This window comes from Silurus meridionalis, chromosome 17 (genome assembly GCF_014805685.1).
Source record: "Silurus meridionalis isolate SWU-2019-XX chromosome 17, ASM1480568v1, whole genome shotgun sequence".
NCBI classification, from domain to species: Eukaryota; Metazoa; Chordata; class Actinopteri; order Siluriformes; family Siluridae; genus Silurus; species Silurus meridionalis.
This window is the reverse complement of record NC_060900.1, coordinates 2,465,601-2,483,100: the sequence shown is the minus strand read 5'-3', so window position 1 is coordinate 2,483,100 and position 17,500 is coordinate 2,465,601. Positions and strand designations below refer to the sequence as shown.

The window sequence follows — 17,500 nt, the reverse complement described above, 5'->3', positions numbered from 1 at the left end:
TTGTCCATTTAGGCTGACCGTAATGAGGAAGGAAACGATTCTGGTTCCTTGTATGAGTCTCTGAACTGTTCTGCGTCCGTGTATCATACTCTGCACATGACCAGAAAAAACCACGAGAACACTTTTGAATGTATAAATGACACCAGGACACCATGAGGGACACCAGAACCAGAGTGAGATACAGGAAGGGATATTGGGTGGGACAAAAGGTTGGTTTAGTACTGAACCCAGATTTCATCTGAAAACATTTCTAAGAATTTAACCTTGTATTGAAGACTATAAAATATTGACCCAATTTAAAAAAACACAAACAGAAGCATGTAATAGTTAAAGCAATAGATTTCTGATATTATACGCAGTAACAAATATGTTACCATAACTGTTAATAAATAAACAATTGTTTCCTCATTTAGCTATGCAGGAAGTGACTCAGTGGTTAAGGTTCTGGGTTACTAATTGGAAGGTCAAGGGTTCAAGCCCAAGTTTTGTTGCCTGTTGGGTCCTGTGTAGAAGCGTACTGCATCATAACTACCCCTGCGTTTTAAAACTCACTGGAAAATACGAAGAAGGAATTTCACTGTGCTGTAATGTACGACAGTTAAAAAAAAGTTTATATAAATAATTAACATTTCAATACGGTAACATTTTCAGCAGCCATTAATTTCTTTTCCCTTGAAAAACACACAAAAAAATAATAATGATGGGGTAAACATTTATGATGTTTCTATGATGTGTCATGGATTACTTATCAATGGTAGGCAATAAGAAGACGAAGAAGAAAAAGATGATGACACAATAATACGGTTTCTTTTCCGATACCGAAATCTGAAATATTATAAAAAATATTATCTGAGAAAAATAGATTTATAAATTAAAATAGATCTAAATTTTCCCTCTTTTTTACAAAATTTTACAATTATAAAAAGAATTGTAAACTATCACAAGAAAATATGAAATAAAATTATATATATATATATATATATATATATATATATATATATATATATATATATATATATATATATATATATACACACACACACTATATTTTGTGTATATTGTGGTTGCATGTACAGTGTGTTTAATCTTCACTCAAAAATACAATTTATATGTAAGAATTTTAATTCATGAAATAAATAGAAAAATTCTCTTGTTCCAAAATTGAAAGAAAATTATAATTATTTGTCTGATATTATTAATTATTATTTTTTTTATTATCTATATCTAAAGAGTTTCGATGCAAAATCCACTCGTTATTATTAATGTATATAATTTTTTTGCCAATTTGAATTACATTTTTATTTGAATTATAAATACACAGCAAAGTCTTATTGTATTTAGAAATCGTGAGACCCAAATATTTAATGATGAATAAAGAAAAATCTCTGCATCTGTGTGAATTATTATTATTTAGTTGCTCAGTCTTCTTAGCTGTATCAGTGTGTGTGTGTGTGTGTGTGTGTGTGTGTGTGTGTGTGTGTGTGTGTGTGTGTGTGTGTGTGTGTGTTTTGGCAAAGGCTGCTACCTGTTACCTGAGCGCTGATATCGAGCCATACCATGCCGACACTCGGACAGGAATCTGGGCCGAGAGAAACGGCGACGAGCCTCAAAAGACAGCGTGGCGATCACACTTCCCATGTGCACCTGCAACTGAACTGAAGCGTCCAAGCTCGAGAAGAACCGATACACACGAACACGACGTGACCCGCTTCAAACTCACAGCTAACCAGGCACTGATAGAGAGAGGAAACACCTTCACCATCACACACTGTGTGTGTGTTTGTGTCTCTTCAAAGGCATCTAAGAAAAAACCTCATATGATAATGATAGTGTGTGTGTGTGTGTGTGTGTGTGTGTGTGTGTGTGTGTGTGTGTGCACCCGTCTGTTAACGAGACATCAAAAGACATATCGAGTCCAGCCGTGACCTTTAACTTAAAACAAAACACACACACAAATACACACTCGCACACACACACACACACACACACACATACACACATACACACCTCGCTTCCCAGGTGTTTCTGTTTGAAGTAGCCACTTAAAAGATTTGAAAAAAAAACCCAAAACATTAACATGTGACCCTGCAGCTGTTACACTCATCTCAATCAGACCAATCAATGATACACTGTAGAGTCAAATGTTTGTGGACACCTGACCATATAAGATTAGTATGTGCCTCTTTTTTGAACATCACATTCCACGTTTAGTCTCCATTTGCTGTTAAAAGAATCTCCACTCTTCTGGGAAGATGTTCCACCAGATTTTGTGGAGATTTGTGGAGATTCATTGAGCTACAAGGCTGTTAGTAAAAGCAGGTAGTGATGAAGATGAGAAGGTGAGGAGGCCTGGAGTGCAGTCAGAGTTCAGATTCATTCATGTTGAATATAGTCAGAGCTTTATATGTCCCAATGCTTTTGTCTATATAGTCTATATGTGACCGTCGTTCTTCTCCTTCTCCTCTCGCCATTAAAAGAGCACCTTGGCGCCAAGGGAGATAAGACAAGGCCCCTGGGGTGACTCCGAGGTGTCATTTGAGACCTGACTGACCTGACAGAATAGTGACCGCTGCAGGGGACACTGGGAGAACATCCACAGCGGTTGAATTTGCCTCGAACATCCAAACTACTATTAAGCACGATTTCTCATCAATGCATCGTCGAAAAAATATGCGAACGATAATAACAAGATGCCCCTCCATTACATCAGCACAACGCCCAACGAATGGGGAACACAGCGGCAACTAATTTACCACACACACATCGGGTATTTCGATACAAACATATTTCACAGGTTTCAGGTCTTTCTTACATTTGCATGGCTTTTGGAACAGTCTTACTGTTCCTATTTAAAGACTTCATTATTGACTCGTCTAAAACCCTGCACTTCATCATCACACACACACACACACACACGCACAAAGAGCGCTCTGATAACGGTGTCGCGAGCAGCTGATCCAATCCGCTCTCACGCTGCTGATTTTTCACCGCAGGGATTCGGCCTTCATTTCGGAGAGATTTGGGATAATTCACTCCCCACTGACCTTGACTTCACCTCTCTGATCGGAGTGCCGAATGCAGCCTTGAGGTTTTTTTCTTACTCTTATTAGAGAAGCGTCTATCGGTTATTTGACAGTTGAATGAAATCTGATAGATTTCTACCACTTTGCATTAAAACAACACAATCCTCATTTTACCGCGTTCAAAAAAGATCTACAGACCCGGATTTGAACCCTACATCAATTCATCTACCCATTAATCTACTTAAGAGAACATAAAGACGTATGTGTGGGCCGTCAGGGTCAGTATGGCCTTCTGTGCTGGTGGTCTAAACACTGACTAAACACTGTTTAAACACTGTTTTTATTTATATATGTTTTTAAACACTGTTTTTATTTATATATATATATATATATATATATATATATATATATATATATATATATATATATATATATATATAATTTCTTCCCAAAACTTTATATTCTCTTCATTTTATAGCTTTTCTTTCTGTTGTGCTGTTTCTAGGAGTGTCTATACATTCAAGTTTTCGTCCAATCAGATTTCAGCCTTTCAGAATCAGCACCTGTAGTGTAAAGTGCTGTTAGGGGGCCACCTAGCAGGCGTACAATAACCTCAGCATTTTCGCGTCCTTTAATTGGATGGTCAGAGAGCGCACTAATCAGAGAGCGCAAACCGCATCTGTAGCACAAGCTCAAGTACATTTGTGTGGATTTAATAGCTGTTTGTTCATTCCACAGGAAAAAAATTGATTTTGGTCGCAGGAAATTTACAAGATGGGCTTTTCAATAATGACTTTTATACTTGAAGCTTTTATACTTTTGCGTTTACCTTCCTGTAAAAAAAACACAATTTGCCTTCATTTCAAATCTCCCAGGAAAAGCGTGAAAATGCACAGAAAAACTGGCGGCAGGTTATGAGGTTGATATCGATGTTTCTGCTGGAGATGATGTATGTGAAAGTGCAGTTGCGGCTACAGTGAAAGGAGACGTGTTGAATTGCGTTCATTGGGTTTCTTGCTTTAGTGATGACGTTCATTCTTACTGTATGAGGTTCCAATGTGTGAAGTTCTACTGCGTTTCTGTATACTGCGGACGGGTCGTTCAGCATGTTTGAAAAATATTAATGAAAATGCAATTATAATAAGATGTAGAAGAAGAAGAAAAAATCGGAATGAGGAGAGTTGAACTTAAAATGCTGTAAAATAGCATGAAAATATTCCAAACCTGAACAGAAACCAGAAGCACTGGTTTCCGTCTAATTCAGACTCTGAACCAGAACTATAAGTGTCGTGAGCCAATTGAAAGCTCACAAGCTCAATAAAACTGCGATAGTGTGTTCGGTCTCACTGTGTCATAGGAGGAAAGTCAGTCAGCTTCAGAAGAAAACGATGTCTAGAAAACATTCCCAAAGCAAAACCAACGAACATGAAGCTTCAGAAAGCTCTAAATTGTCTGAATTTAAACCTTCCTAAGAGCGCAGAGAGTGAGTTCTGACCTTTAGGATGACGACACACGTCTATACTGTGTAAAGATAGTTTTACATCAAATCAATGCATGACGGAAGGACAGACAGAATGCAGTGTAAGCGTGTATCGTGGAGGGCAGGAATTCCGCACTATAACAAAGCGTCCTCTCAAACCAAACCAATCAGCGTCTGCGTGCTGATAAAGTTTAAAGAGAAACCATAAACAGAGAAGATACGCCGGACCGTCAGGAGAGATGATGGACTGAAGTGATGCTGTGCTGACCTTGAGCGAGAGTGCCGCTGATGAAGCCGAAGAAACAGCGCAGCATTTTGCCCAGCTCCTTCTGACACTGATCTTTAAACCTGAGCAGGACCTCCATGCTCAACTCCACGTCCAAACTCAGCACCAGATCTGGATTTTACCACCTTTTAAACTTGTCTGAAGGCATCCAGGGTCCACGCTCCAGATCTCCGAGCTCAGTCACCTATCTCAGTGCAGACGTAGCAGACGGTGGCGTCCTCTGCCGTTGTGAAGCGCAAGAACTTATCCAGGAACATGTTTTGGAGGAAGCGAGCAGAGACGTGTCCAAAAAGTGCAGAATGTCCTCGAATTAATTGCTTTGCTTACAAGGATAAAAAGGAGATCCAAAGAGTGTGGAGCACTTCTCTAAAGTCCCTCAAGCTGAGTAACATATGAATGAGAGAGAAAGAGAGGGAGGGAGAGAGAGTGAGAGAGAGAGAGAGAGAGAGAGAGAGAGAGAAAGAGACAAAGATTAAGAGAATGACTCCAGTTTCAATTGCTGGTACAGGGCACATCTGATCCATTTTTAATTTTGTCCCCTCAAGGGACAAATTTTCCTGGTGTCTTTAAAAAAATCATATTTGTAAAAGATCTCAATCAGAGCCTCTTTCATTTCTCGTTCTTCAACCCAAAGGATCCAAAAACGTTGATCAGAGTCGTGACATGGACAAAAATTTCTCTAAACAAAAGTTTGTGGACACTTGAGCATGAGATAAACATTCCACATTTATATGTTATAAAACGTTAGAATATCCTCCACTCTTCTTTAGTAAAGTCAGGTCCTGATGTAGGTGAGGTGAGGAGGCCTGGGGTGCAGTCATAGTCAAGGTGTTCAATAGGTTTAGGGTCAGAGGTCTAAAGCGGAGATCTTCCACTCCAACCCATGTAAAGCATATCTTCGTGGAGATGTTCTGGTGTTGTGCACAGGGGTATAGTCATGCTGGAACAGGTTTGAGTCTCCCAGTTTAAGTAAAGGGTAAAATAATGTCATGCATCCGAAGACGTTCTGTACAACTGTGTTGTGGTAACAGTTTGGAGAAAAAAACCACACATGGCTTGAAAAATCAGGTGTCACAAAACTTTTGCCTGTGTCGTGTATATGCAGAGGAAAACTTCATCTGAGTTATGACTAAAGCAACAGTGTGTATCAACATAAAACTTTATTTCCAGTGAACTTGGCTCAAAGGCACTTTTGGAGATTTGAACCTACAACCTTTATATGAAAAGAACAGCACAAGTTTGTGGTAATGGTTCAGGGAAGAAGCACATAAGGCTGGAAAAGTCAAGCGTCCCAATACTTTCAGCATCCAATTGTAAAAAAAAAAAAATAAATAAATATATATATATATATATATATATATATATATATATATATATATATATATATATTAAATTATATTTTATTCCAGAGAATTTTTAAATGTCTATTTCCTGAACCCTAGATGGAGCCATTCCTTGCTTCATACAGAAAAAAAGAGAGAAAGAGAAAGAGAGAGAGAGAGAGAGAGAGAGAGAGAGAGAGAGAGAGAGATAAGTGCTGCTGTAAATATTTATCCAGCCGCTACACAGCACTAACACGCCGTCACGTTAATTGAAAAAGGAAACGCTCTTTAATAACCCACTTTATTAAGATTAGCTTCGTCCCAGACGCATGTCGTTGATGACTTTTCTAAAACGGCACGACTCGGGAGTTTTCCTTTTCAATCCAAATTGCCCATGACTAAACATTTCCTAAATATTACAGGCATTAAAAAAAACCCAAAAAACCCAAATGTAATATTGGATGCATTTACAGATTTGTTGCCATGACAACTGTTTTTTTTTTTTTTTTGCTGTTTGCTGCTGCAGTTTTGTCATATTCTTTTAGATAGATAGATTACATTATATCGCAGCACAAATACAGGCATGTGTATAAAAAACTCTTGTTTTGTCTATACGACACAGTGCTGCTGAAGCATCAGTTTAGAGGTTGAGGATTTTTACCGATAATGATAGCTAGGTTGGATACTTGCCGAACCCCGATTAATTAACCGATGGATACTGGATTGATAAAATATAAAAAACAAACAGAAAGCTACATGTACTAAACTTTATTGCAAAAAAGAAAAATGAAATCATGAAAATGTGCTAAATTAAATTAATATGAATATATTAATTATAGTGGCCTCTAGTGGCCGCTCGCGTACTGTATAATGCAACCTGGAAAAACTATCGATTTTGGATTTTTGCCGATTAATTGGCAAAACAGATCAATCAGTCGACCGCTACATTAGTTATTTATATACCTGTTCATGCACTGAGTGGAAATTTTCTGTTTAATGAATAAAAAGTTATGAATAAAAAGCACACAAACCTTCAGGACGGGTAGGAAATGTAGTTCATTCTCCTTCCACTCAGAACTTCCTGTTCAGGTTACAGTTATTCAGAGGGTAATTATGGGATTTTTAAAAAAATGTCCATGTGTACATAAAAAGGGGAAATAGAGGGAATTTTTACTTGTCACAACTGGAGTCAGAGCACAAGGGGAGCTGTGATACAGTATCCCTGGAGCACAGAGGGTTAAGGGCCATGTTTAAGGGCCCAAGAGTGGCAGCTTGGCGATACCGGGGCTTGAACCCCCCCGACCTTCTGCTCAGTAACCGAACCGAACAGATACAGAACGCTTCGTGATTGATTCAGAACTGTTACGATTTGGTTCAGCGCACTTTCGTATGAGATTTATGAGGTTGAACGCAATCATGTCAGGGGAAGGGTGCCATTATTTTTACTCTGCACCTGAACAAACACAGCTGATGCAGATGAAGCCTCCAGAATTAGAAGTCCTTCTGCTTTCTGTCATCGCTTGTGTTCTAATGTTCTTCACATCCAAGTTTATTCCGAAGCCAGTACAATAGGTTGGTGTTTGTGTTTTGGTGTCTGTATATGCGTGTGTGTGTGTGTGTGTGTGTGTGTGTGTGTGTGTGTGTGTGCGTGTATGCGCATGTGGCGATCGTTATGAGCCTCAGGCGTGTGCCATCTGTTGTGCGAGCTCTAATATCCGTCAGCACGCCGTCATTACGCCGAGGGAGAAGCAGCCAAACTCAGTGCTGCACACAGGAGCTTGATGCGTTCAGCACACAAAATTAAACACTGGCTTCGATCGCTCCGAAATTCAATTACCGTCGCTCGGTACCAGGCGAAATTAAAACAACGCTAGGCCGTCAAATTAATTGTGCAGTATCTATCACGCAATACAACATGACTGGCGAGTTGCGATCAATTTCTTTTTTATTACTGACTGCGTTTTTTTTAACAAGCCCGATTTTATGACTGAAATGTATTTTCCGTAATCTCTCCAAACTGGAATGAGGGGGGTTCCAGCTCGTTTTTTTATTATTTTTTTTTTTATTTCTTTCTTAGCTTTTTCTGTTTTTCCCCACCAGAGGTCGCCAGAGTTTACCCAAGTCTCGTTAGCGCCTATTGTCTTGTTAGTGGGTAGTTTTTTCGGGTCTTCTGTCTCCTGACCCTGACAGAATTCTGACATAAAAGTCCACCGATCTACAAATATCTCATTATCACTAATGACCTTCCTTTTTTTTACAATCACTGAACCTGCCAAAATACATTACACACACACACACACACACACACACACACACACACACACACACACACACACACACACACACACACACAAACAGGAATTCACACTGTCACAAGATATTGTGGGTGTGATCAAGGCCAAAGTGTCTAAATTAACAATTTGCCTCTACATTCATTACAGATGGAATAGGATTCAGTTCAGCACTGATATAAATCTGATATAACTTGGTTCAGCACTGAGACGTGTGTGTGTGTGTGTGTGTGTGTGCTTGCATGTATGTATGTGTGTGTGTGTATGCGTGTGTTTGTGCATGTGTGTGTGCGTGTGTGTGTGTGCGTGTGTGCGTGTGTGTGTGTGTGTGTGTGTGTGTGTGTGTATGTACAGTACACGCTCACCCTGTTCTTTAGGACCCGTGCTGGTGAAGATCCAGCGGAGCAGGCAGCACCTCATCAGGGCTTTCCGTGTAAACCGAGGCCTCTGCCATTTTCCACTGTCCTTCTGCCTCACTGAACCCGAACCTACGCCGTTAGCATCACCCAGCAGCCCTCCATCCACCATCTTCCCATCCTCCTGCAGGAGAGAGAGAGAGAATAACCAATAGAGACAAAAGTGTTAGCAAAAGAGATTAAGTAGAGACATACAGGTTAAAGAGTGAGACACAAATAGAGATACCATAGGGATATTAGAGATATATATATATATATATATATATATATATATATATATATATATATATATATATATATATAGAGAGAGAGAGAGAGAGAGAGAGAGAGAGAGAGAGAGAGAGAGAGGGAGGAGGGGGGCACATATGGTAAGAGAAAGAAAAACAATTAGAAATAGAGACAAAGACATTTGAAAAGGAGATGTACAGAGAAAGAAAAGAAATACATATATATAAATATATATACTATCTCTGAAATAGAGAGAAATAGAGAGAGAGAGAGAGAGAGAGAGAGAGAGAGAGAGAGAGAGAGAGAGAGAGAGAGAGAGTGTGAGAGAGAAATAATGTTAAAAAGAGAATGAGACACAGAGATACAAAATAAAATGAGAGGAAAGAGAGATAGTGAGGCACAATGACAGAAATAGAGACAAATATATTTTGAAAATAAATAGAGAAAAAGTGACAGGGTGCCAAGAAAAGAGCAGAGAGAGAGAGAGAGAGAGAGAGAGAGAGAGAGAGAGAGAAAGATAGAGAGATAGTTAATGAGGAGAGATTTATATGGAAACGAGATTTAAAATAATTGAGATACTGAAGGAAAGAAACAGACATAGAGCCAAGAAATGACAAAGATAGGGGAAAGACAAAGTAAGGAACATAGAGGAACAGACAGACAGACAGACAGACAGACAGACAGACAGACAGACAGACAGATAATTCAATTTTTTTTAGATTTATTTAGAACATAAATTTAGAAGGAAAGAAACATACATAGCGCCAAGAAAAGACAAAGACAGGGAGAAAGATAAAGTAAGAAACAGAGAGAAAGAAAGAGAGAGAGAGAGAGAGAGAGAGAGAGAGAGAGAGAGAGACAGACACTTCCGAATCCTAATGTAGATAATATCAGCACAAGCCTAATAAGGTTACAGATTTCTACTGAAAGCCATCTGAAGTATTCATTTGTAGCAGCAGCAGTTGTGTGTGAAGCTTGTGAACAAGAGACGGAGCATAAAACAATCCCCCCCACCATCCTCATCATCATCCTCATCATCATCATGCTCAGGCACCTCAGAGGCCGCGGTCGTCCTGTGACACGATGCGTAGTGTCAGGTCACTGACAATCCCTCAGCGTGATGATTACACGTTACATAACACCCTCTCAGTGACATCCGAGCCGTTCTCCATCCTGATTAGTGTTTATCTGCCACTGACTTGCTCGCGTCTCCGCAGATCGTCCATACCCCAGAAATCTCTGTCCAACCGCACGCGCACGTCTTGCGATCTCAAACGCGTTCACGTGTGTGTCACCAGCTGCGTTTATTGTCGGCGTTACCATGACAACAGCAGCGTTAATGAGTTGTTATAATGGATGTCATGTAATTACTGATTTCACCAAAGTGTCAAAGTTAAAAAGGCTCATCAGTCTCCATTCTGATTGGTTTAAGCACGTTGTTTGGTTGTTCTCCTCTGTTGTTCTGTCATATCCCATATGTTGTTTGGCTGTTCTTCGTGTTGGTCGAGTGTTCCACAAATCTGACTGTTCTTCATGTTGATGGTTGTTCCACAAATGTGGCTGTTCCACAGATTCTTCATGTTGCATGGTTGTTCTCTATGTTGGTTGGGTGTTCTACATGTTAGCTGCTCCACATGTTGGTTAAATGTTCTTTACGGTGGCCGGTTGTGGAACATGTCCGGTTGTTGTTCAAGTTGTTTGGGGTTTTTTTTTCATGTTGCTCAGTTGTTATTACTGTTGGTCAGCTGTTCCACATGTCATGCTGTTCCATGTATTGTTTGGTTGTACTTCATGCTGCATGGTTGTTGTCTATGTTGGTAGGCTGTTCAGATGTTATGCTGTTCCATGTATTGTTTGGTTGTACTTCATGCTGCATGGTTGTTCTCTATGTTGGTTGGCTGTTCCAGATGTTGTTGGCTGCTCTACATGTTAGTTGGTTGTTCTCGATGTTGATAGTTCGTTTTACATGCTGTTGGCTGCTCCACACGTCGGATGGTTGTTCCGCATGTTTTCTGGCTCCTCCACATGATCTTCTGCTTAACATGTTAGATGGTTGTTTTTCATGTCAGTGGTGTGTTCTTCGTGTGTTGGTAAGTTGATCGGCATGTTGAGCAGCATTCACGCTGAAGACGACTGTAAAAGTCTCCAGGTTTAAATGATTACATTATCTTTATATTACTTTAAAACTCCTCACAAACTCCATAATGGCGTCTCTGGACTTCACTCCTTCACTCGAATAACTACGTAATAATGATTTCCTCTAAGCTTGACAGTAATAATTACATCATTCCAAGTAATTACTGAAGTCAGGAGTTTCAGGGGGTTGAACAGATTATCCACCTCATTAAAAAACATTTTCTCCCTCTGTTTGAGCTTTTCATGTCAGAGTATTAGACTGCATGTAAATGTAGCAACTGTATATTTTAAAGCTCATTTGGTTGTCAGTATGAAAGTGTGTAAAATGAGCTGGAAGCGTATTTGTAGAGATAAGGAGGAAGTGGATTTGAGAGAATGAGGGTAATGAGCACTACACTATGGGTCATTGGGAGCGTTAAGCCTCTAATGGATCTTTAGATCAAACATCTCAACACACGCTGATATAACAAACATTACATTTCCATCTATCGCCTTTGGGAGACGGATTTATCAGAGAGGGATTTACAATTATCTCATTTATACACCCGAGCAGGCGAGGGCTTGATGGTGCTGGGAATTGAACTCAAAACCTTCTGATGTGAAGTCCAACATCTTAACCACACTTTACACATACTTTGAGATAGAAGCAGAGACCACATAAAAAACAAACAAACGTGTGTTGGTATTGCAAAGTATTTCATGAGGAGACATTAATTTATTAAACATTTCATGGAAGGAGTCTCCAGTCCCAGAGTGTTGTAACAGTCAGATGAGAATGTGGAATCATTTCTAATAAAGCTGGTGAGAAAACAACTGTTTACAGCTGCTATAACATAGTGAGAACAGGAAGTGGCTTGTTGAGACACTTGTAGAAATGAATAACCAAGTAAAATGTCCCTTTTTTTTATACAGTACATATTATTTTCTTTCATTATTCCATAGTGAAAAAAGAGCGAAACACTGAATTTGAAAGGAATCAAATCCAGGAAAAAAAAACTTCAACAACTTAAAAGTCCAAATCCAGTCCCAAATTCAGTTCCAATATTGTCCAATATTTATCTAGCTATATTATAAAAAAATGTATAACGACCCCTGGGCTCCATCGTCAACCTTCAGACGCTCATTAAACATGCCAATCACAATGGCAGCTCCTCTACAAAAAAAAAAGTTGATGGTGTGCTTTCTGGAGGAATCCTCCTGTCACCTTCTTTCTCCTCGGCAAGTCGCAGATCTCTGCGTCGAGCTCTCGATTATTCCGAGTCACTCCATAAAATGCATCAATACGAGAGGAAGCAGCCAAGCCTCCGACGAAAAAAGCTTTTTATGCGCTCGCACAAAAGCACAAAAGATCTCAGCGGCAGCCTGAGAGGAGCCTCGTGGAGATAAACACAGACATCGATTCGACTCCGAGTTGAATGCTGGAGCAAACCGAGCTGTAAATGCTAACCAGAACCTGAATGGCGGGAAAGATGGAAGGTGAAGAGTCAAACAATGAATGCAGAACATTGAAAATATTCCCATATTCAAATAATGGCAATGGAATTCCTGGAACATGGTGTGCTTTGTGTCGACCAAAGTTCCTCTGAATTGCATCCAACAGAACAGGAAGTGATAAATTGACCCTGATAGATGAAATTCAATGTTCATAAAGAGTTTACAATAAGTTCAACCAATGTTCCACGATTGTCCACACAGGTGCAGACCTTGCCAAAAAAACTGGAGTGCTGATGTATTCTCATTTCTGATTGGTCTGATCCAGCAGTAGCTCCACCCATAAGACAAATCACTTTTGGGATGTATTTAAGGTTATAGTTTCTATGGCAAGATTTGTCCACATGTTCAGCTGTTCCACATGTTGTTCCATGTTTGGTTGTTCTGCAATTTAGTCAGTTGTTCCACATTTGGCTGTTCCACATGCTGGTTGATTGTTCCGCATCTTTCTACAGGTATTGTTTTGTTCTTTATGTTGATAGGTTGTTGTTTTTCATGTTGATCTGTTGTTCTCTATCAGGGTTGGTTGTTCCACATGTTGGTTAGCTGCTCCACATTCTTGTTGGTTGTCTCACACGTTTTCCTGTACACATTTTGTATGGTTGTAACACATGTGGCTCGATTGTTCCGTGTGTCCGGCTGCCTCACATTTTAGGTTGTTTTCTGTGTCGGTCAGTTGTTCTAGATGTTTATTGGTTGCTCTCTGTGTTGGTTGTTCTGCATGTTGTTCCAAAGCTCTAAGTTTTTTTTGGTTGTTCTTCATGTTTTTTTGGTTGTTCCACATATCTGGTTGTCTCACATGTTTAGCTGGTTGTATCACATGTTTGGCTGTTCCACATACTGTTTGTTTGTTTGGTTATTTCACATGTGAAACATGACCAATGGTGAAAAAGAGCCTTTTAGAAAACTAGTACAATCTGAAAACATTCTGGAAATATACTTATTCATCATTCATCATGACTTCCAGTCACCAGAGTACCGAGACCCTCTGGCTGCTTCGCAAGATGAAGATGTAACTCTATAAAATTTTAATCAAACTTTGCATGCAAAAAGATCTGGTTATGTCTGTTTATCTCCCGTTTACAGAACATAAGGTTTGCTTCTTTTTTTTCTCGTGTGCTTTAGAAAACCGCAGGGGAAGTCTAGCGGGATCGTCGTCTCTAATCCTGCAGTGTCCTTCCAGCTGACCTGACTGAGCCGAGCTGAGCGGTGACACATGCACAAGTGTCTGCTCACACACACACACACACACACACACACACACACACAGTTTAATTCTCCGCTGCTTAGTGATTAAAGAGAATCCAGAATCTCCAGCAAGGAGACTGAGACGCCTCTGTGGAAGTGAGGTGGATCAGATGAAAGAGAGACGAAGCCTAAAACCCGACGTTTGTCTTCCAGAAAACAAGAGCGAGGGAGGGGGAGTGGAGAAGTGTAAATGCGCCGTCACACCATCTGGGCTATAAATAGAAAGTGAAAGAGGGTGTGATAGAGAGAAAGAGGTTTAAAAATAATAAAATATATCAAGGAATGATAAACTGTGTTAGATTCCACATGTTTGATCTTCATGGTGGTTGGCTGTTCTACATATCTGGCTTTTGCACATTTTGGTCAGCTTGGTCAGCCACATGCTGGTTTGTTGTTCTGCATTTTGGTCGATTGTTTCAAATATTTGGCTGTTCCACATGTTGGTTGGTTGATATTTATTCTGGTAGGTTGTTCCAAATGTTTGTCTGCTCCTTTTTTTGGTCAGGTGTTACACATTTTGGTTGGCTGTTCCTTATTTTAGACGGTTGTTTCACGTTTGCCTGTTCCACTTTTTGTTTGGTTGTTCATGTTGGTTGATTGTTCCACATTTTGGTTGGTTGTTCCAAATGTTGATTGGTTGTTCCACATGTTGGTTGGCTGTTCCGTACATGTAGCTGTTCATCATGTTGGTCAGTGGTTCCACATGTTTGCCTGTTCCACATGTTGGTTGGCTGTACCATATTTTAGACGGTTGTTCCACGTTTGCCCGTACCATTTGTTGGTTGGCTGTTCCACATGTTGGTTTGTTGTTCCACATTTTGTTTGACTGTTCCATACTTTTAGCTGTTCCTTATGTTGGTTGGTTGCTCCACTTCTTTGGCTGTTCCACATGTTAATTGGTTGTTCTTCATGTTAGTAGGTTTTTGCACATGGTTGGCTGTTCCACATGTTGGTTTGTTGTTCCACATTTTGGTTGGCTGTTTAATACTTTTAGCTGTTCCTCATGTTGGTTGGTTGCTCCACTTCTTTGGCTGTTCCACATGTTGGTAGGTTTTTTATGTTTAGGTAATTTTGTGATTCCTAAACAACTAGATAACATTTCTGCTTTTCAACATTCATTTCATTCAATAATTTGCCCAATTTGTAAAGAAATATTTTGAACAGAAATATCGAACATGCTTTATATGAATAATAAGATCTCAGCTGGCAGCAATGCAAGAAGAGAAAATTCTGGAGTCGGTTTGCAAATCCAACACCGGTTTCGCTTCCCTGTCGCGACACTCCGCCTGCGTCACTTTTGACGACGCAAATAGCGACTGGACAAAAAAACCCAACAACTATATTTTTAACAGCTTATACGTCATATGTACAGAGCACAGAGAATAAGAAGGTGTCAGAAAGAGAACACTGTATGAGAGAAAAAACATGGAATGAAGTGAAAGTGAAATAGAGAAAGACAGAATCTGGAAAGGATAAAAAAAGGATATAGGGAGAGAGAGAAAGTAGTGGACGTATGGAGATAAAAAGGGGTGAGACGTTTGCGGAAAGATCAAATAAACCGACTTGGCAAGGAAAGAAAATTTGCATAACTATTTCTGTGCGTTCCACGGGGTGTGGAGGATGGAGAGAGAGAGAGAGAGAGAGAGAGAGAGAGAGAGAGAGAGAGAGAGAGAGAGAGAGAGAGAGAGAGAGAGCATATTATATAATGTCCCCGCATGGAAAAAATAAAAAGATATAAATACATGCAATCTCCAAAGCTCTTTGTTTCCGGAAAGACAATATGCATTGACATGGTGTGAATATTCAAATGAGGTCAACGCCCTGTTCATTATCACACATTTAACTTTTTAGGGTTTTTTTTATATGCAAATTATTTTTTCTTCTACTCTTAGTCTTGGTTAATGGAGTCATTTGGAAAACCATTTAACAAATCAATCTATGAATCACTGACTCATTCTGTGATTCATTAATTAACCAAATCACTGAAGTCATGCTTATGTTAATAAACAATTAACTAACAAACCAATTAATCAACAGATAAATCAGTGATTTAATCAATGAACTTGTTCTGGAATAATTGATTTACAATCAATGAATCCACCAATTAACCAACAAATCAATACATTAATGACTTAATTAAGCAATTGATCAATCTATGAAGCCGTCCTTAAAGTAATGTAGCAAACCAATTAATTCAATCATATAGTAATTTGATTAATAAATCAATGAACCAATCAAAGCTGCCAGTAAATCAATGAGGTCAATCTTGAATTAATCATTCAATCAGTAAATCCACAAATCAACGAATAAATCAATCGTCAATCAATAAATAAAGAAATTATTGAATCGGCAAAACAATCATTGAAGCCACCCATAAACAAATGAATAAATAGTAATGAACAAATTCATTAATCAAACAACAAATCAATTAATAAATCAATTAACAAAGCACAGACGTGATCAATGAATGATCAGTGAATCATTTATGTCAATCATTTTTTTAATCAATGAATCCATTTATCAACAAATGAGTAAATCAATGAATCCATGAATCAATCAAGTGAAGCATCCTTGTATTAGTGAACAAATAATTCATGAATTAATTAATCAACCAGTAAATCAATGAATTAATCAATAAAACAATTTCTAATTAACATTTTCAATTACAATAAAAAATACATAAAGAAAAGAAGAACCAATAAATCAATCAATGATACACTGTCTGACTCATTATGCATTTATTAAACCAGATCAATAAACCAATAACTTAATCAATAATGGTGTCCAGGAACTGATTAATGCACAATCAATGAATCAACCAATGAATCAATCTTTAATAAAGCAAAAGATAAATCAAGAAATGCATCAATAAACCAATTAAATAAATAATGAAATACCTTTAAAGCCATTCAAAACTGAAAACAGCATAAATATCCATCCTCTTCCTTTGTCTTTCCAGTAAGGTCATTTTTAAAATTTGATTAAGCGACAAGTCTCAAAAGCGACAAGGCCATGTTTTCCACTGTGTCTTCTGTCCATATACTGAGGTAACTGAGGAGATCAGATGCTGAAGTTTTGGAGCGGAATATTGTCCCATATGTGTCTGATACAGAACTCTAGCTGCTTAACCGTTCTGGGTTTTCTTTGTTGTGTTTTTCGTTACATGATGCGGCAAATGTTTCCAAATGGTGTACAGTATATATAAATAAGGGATGTGTACATTGTATGTGCAACTGTCTAAAAGTTATACACCGGGTATATATACAGATGTTCTACAGATATGTGGAAGATAACCTAGAATGTTCTATGAATCTACAGTTATGTATGGTTATAATTATCGGCAGTAGAAACAGTATCGCATCAGAATTCCATCAGTGTCCTTGTGGTGTAGTGTACAGTTTAGTAGGATGATGGTAGATGCTGGTTTTGGTGAGTACCATAGGATATCAGATATCAGATGTTTCCCGTGCAGTCTATAAGTAATTGAACAGTGTGTGAGGAGAAGTGTATATATATCGAATAATAAATGTGTGTAGAAGCAGCATGGTGTGCGTGTCTGTCTGTGTGTGTGTGAGAAGG

At 38.8% G+C, this 17,500-nt stretch overlaps 1 protein-coding gene across 3 annotated transcripts in view; it reads right to left on the bottom strand.

Moving 5' to 3' along the window:
- The window catches only part of kcnip3a (Kv channel interacting protein 3a, calsenilin), a 53,671-nt gene that overhangs the window by 25,543 nt on the left and 10,628 nt on the right, over positions 1–17,500 (bottom strand). For all 3 annotated transcript variants that reach the window (XM_046872231.1, XM_046872230.1, XM_046872232.1), the window contains exon 2: positions 8,768–8,942. In XM_046872231.1, the coding sequence (XP_046728187.1) occupies positions 8,768–8,942 (175 nt within the window). The remainder of the gene's footprint in view (positions 1–8,767; positions 8,943–17,500) is intronic.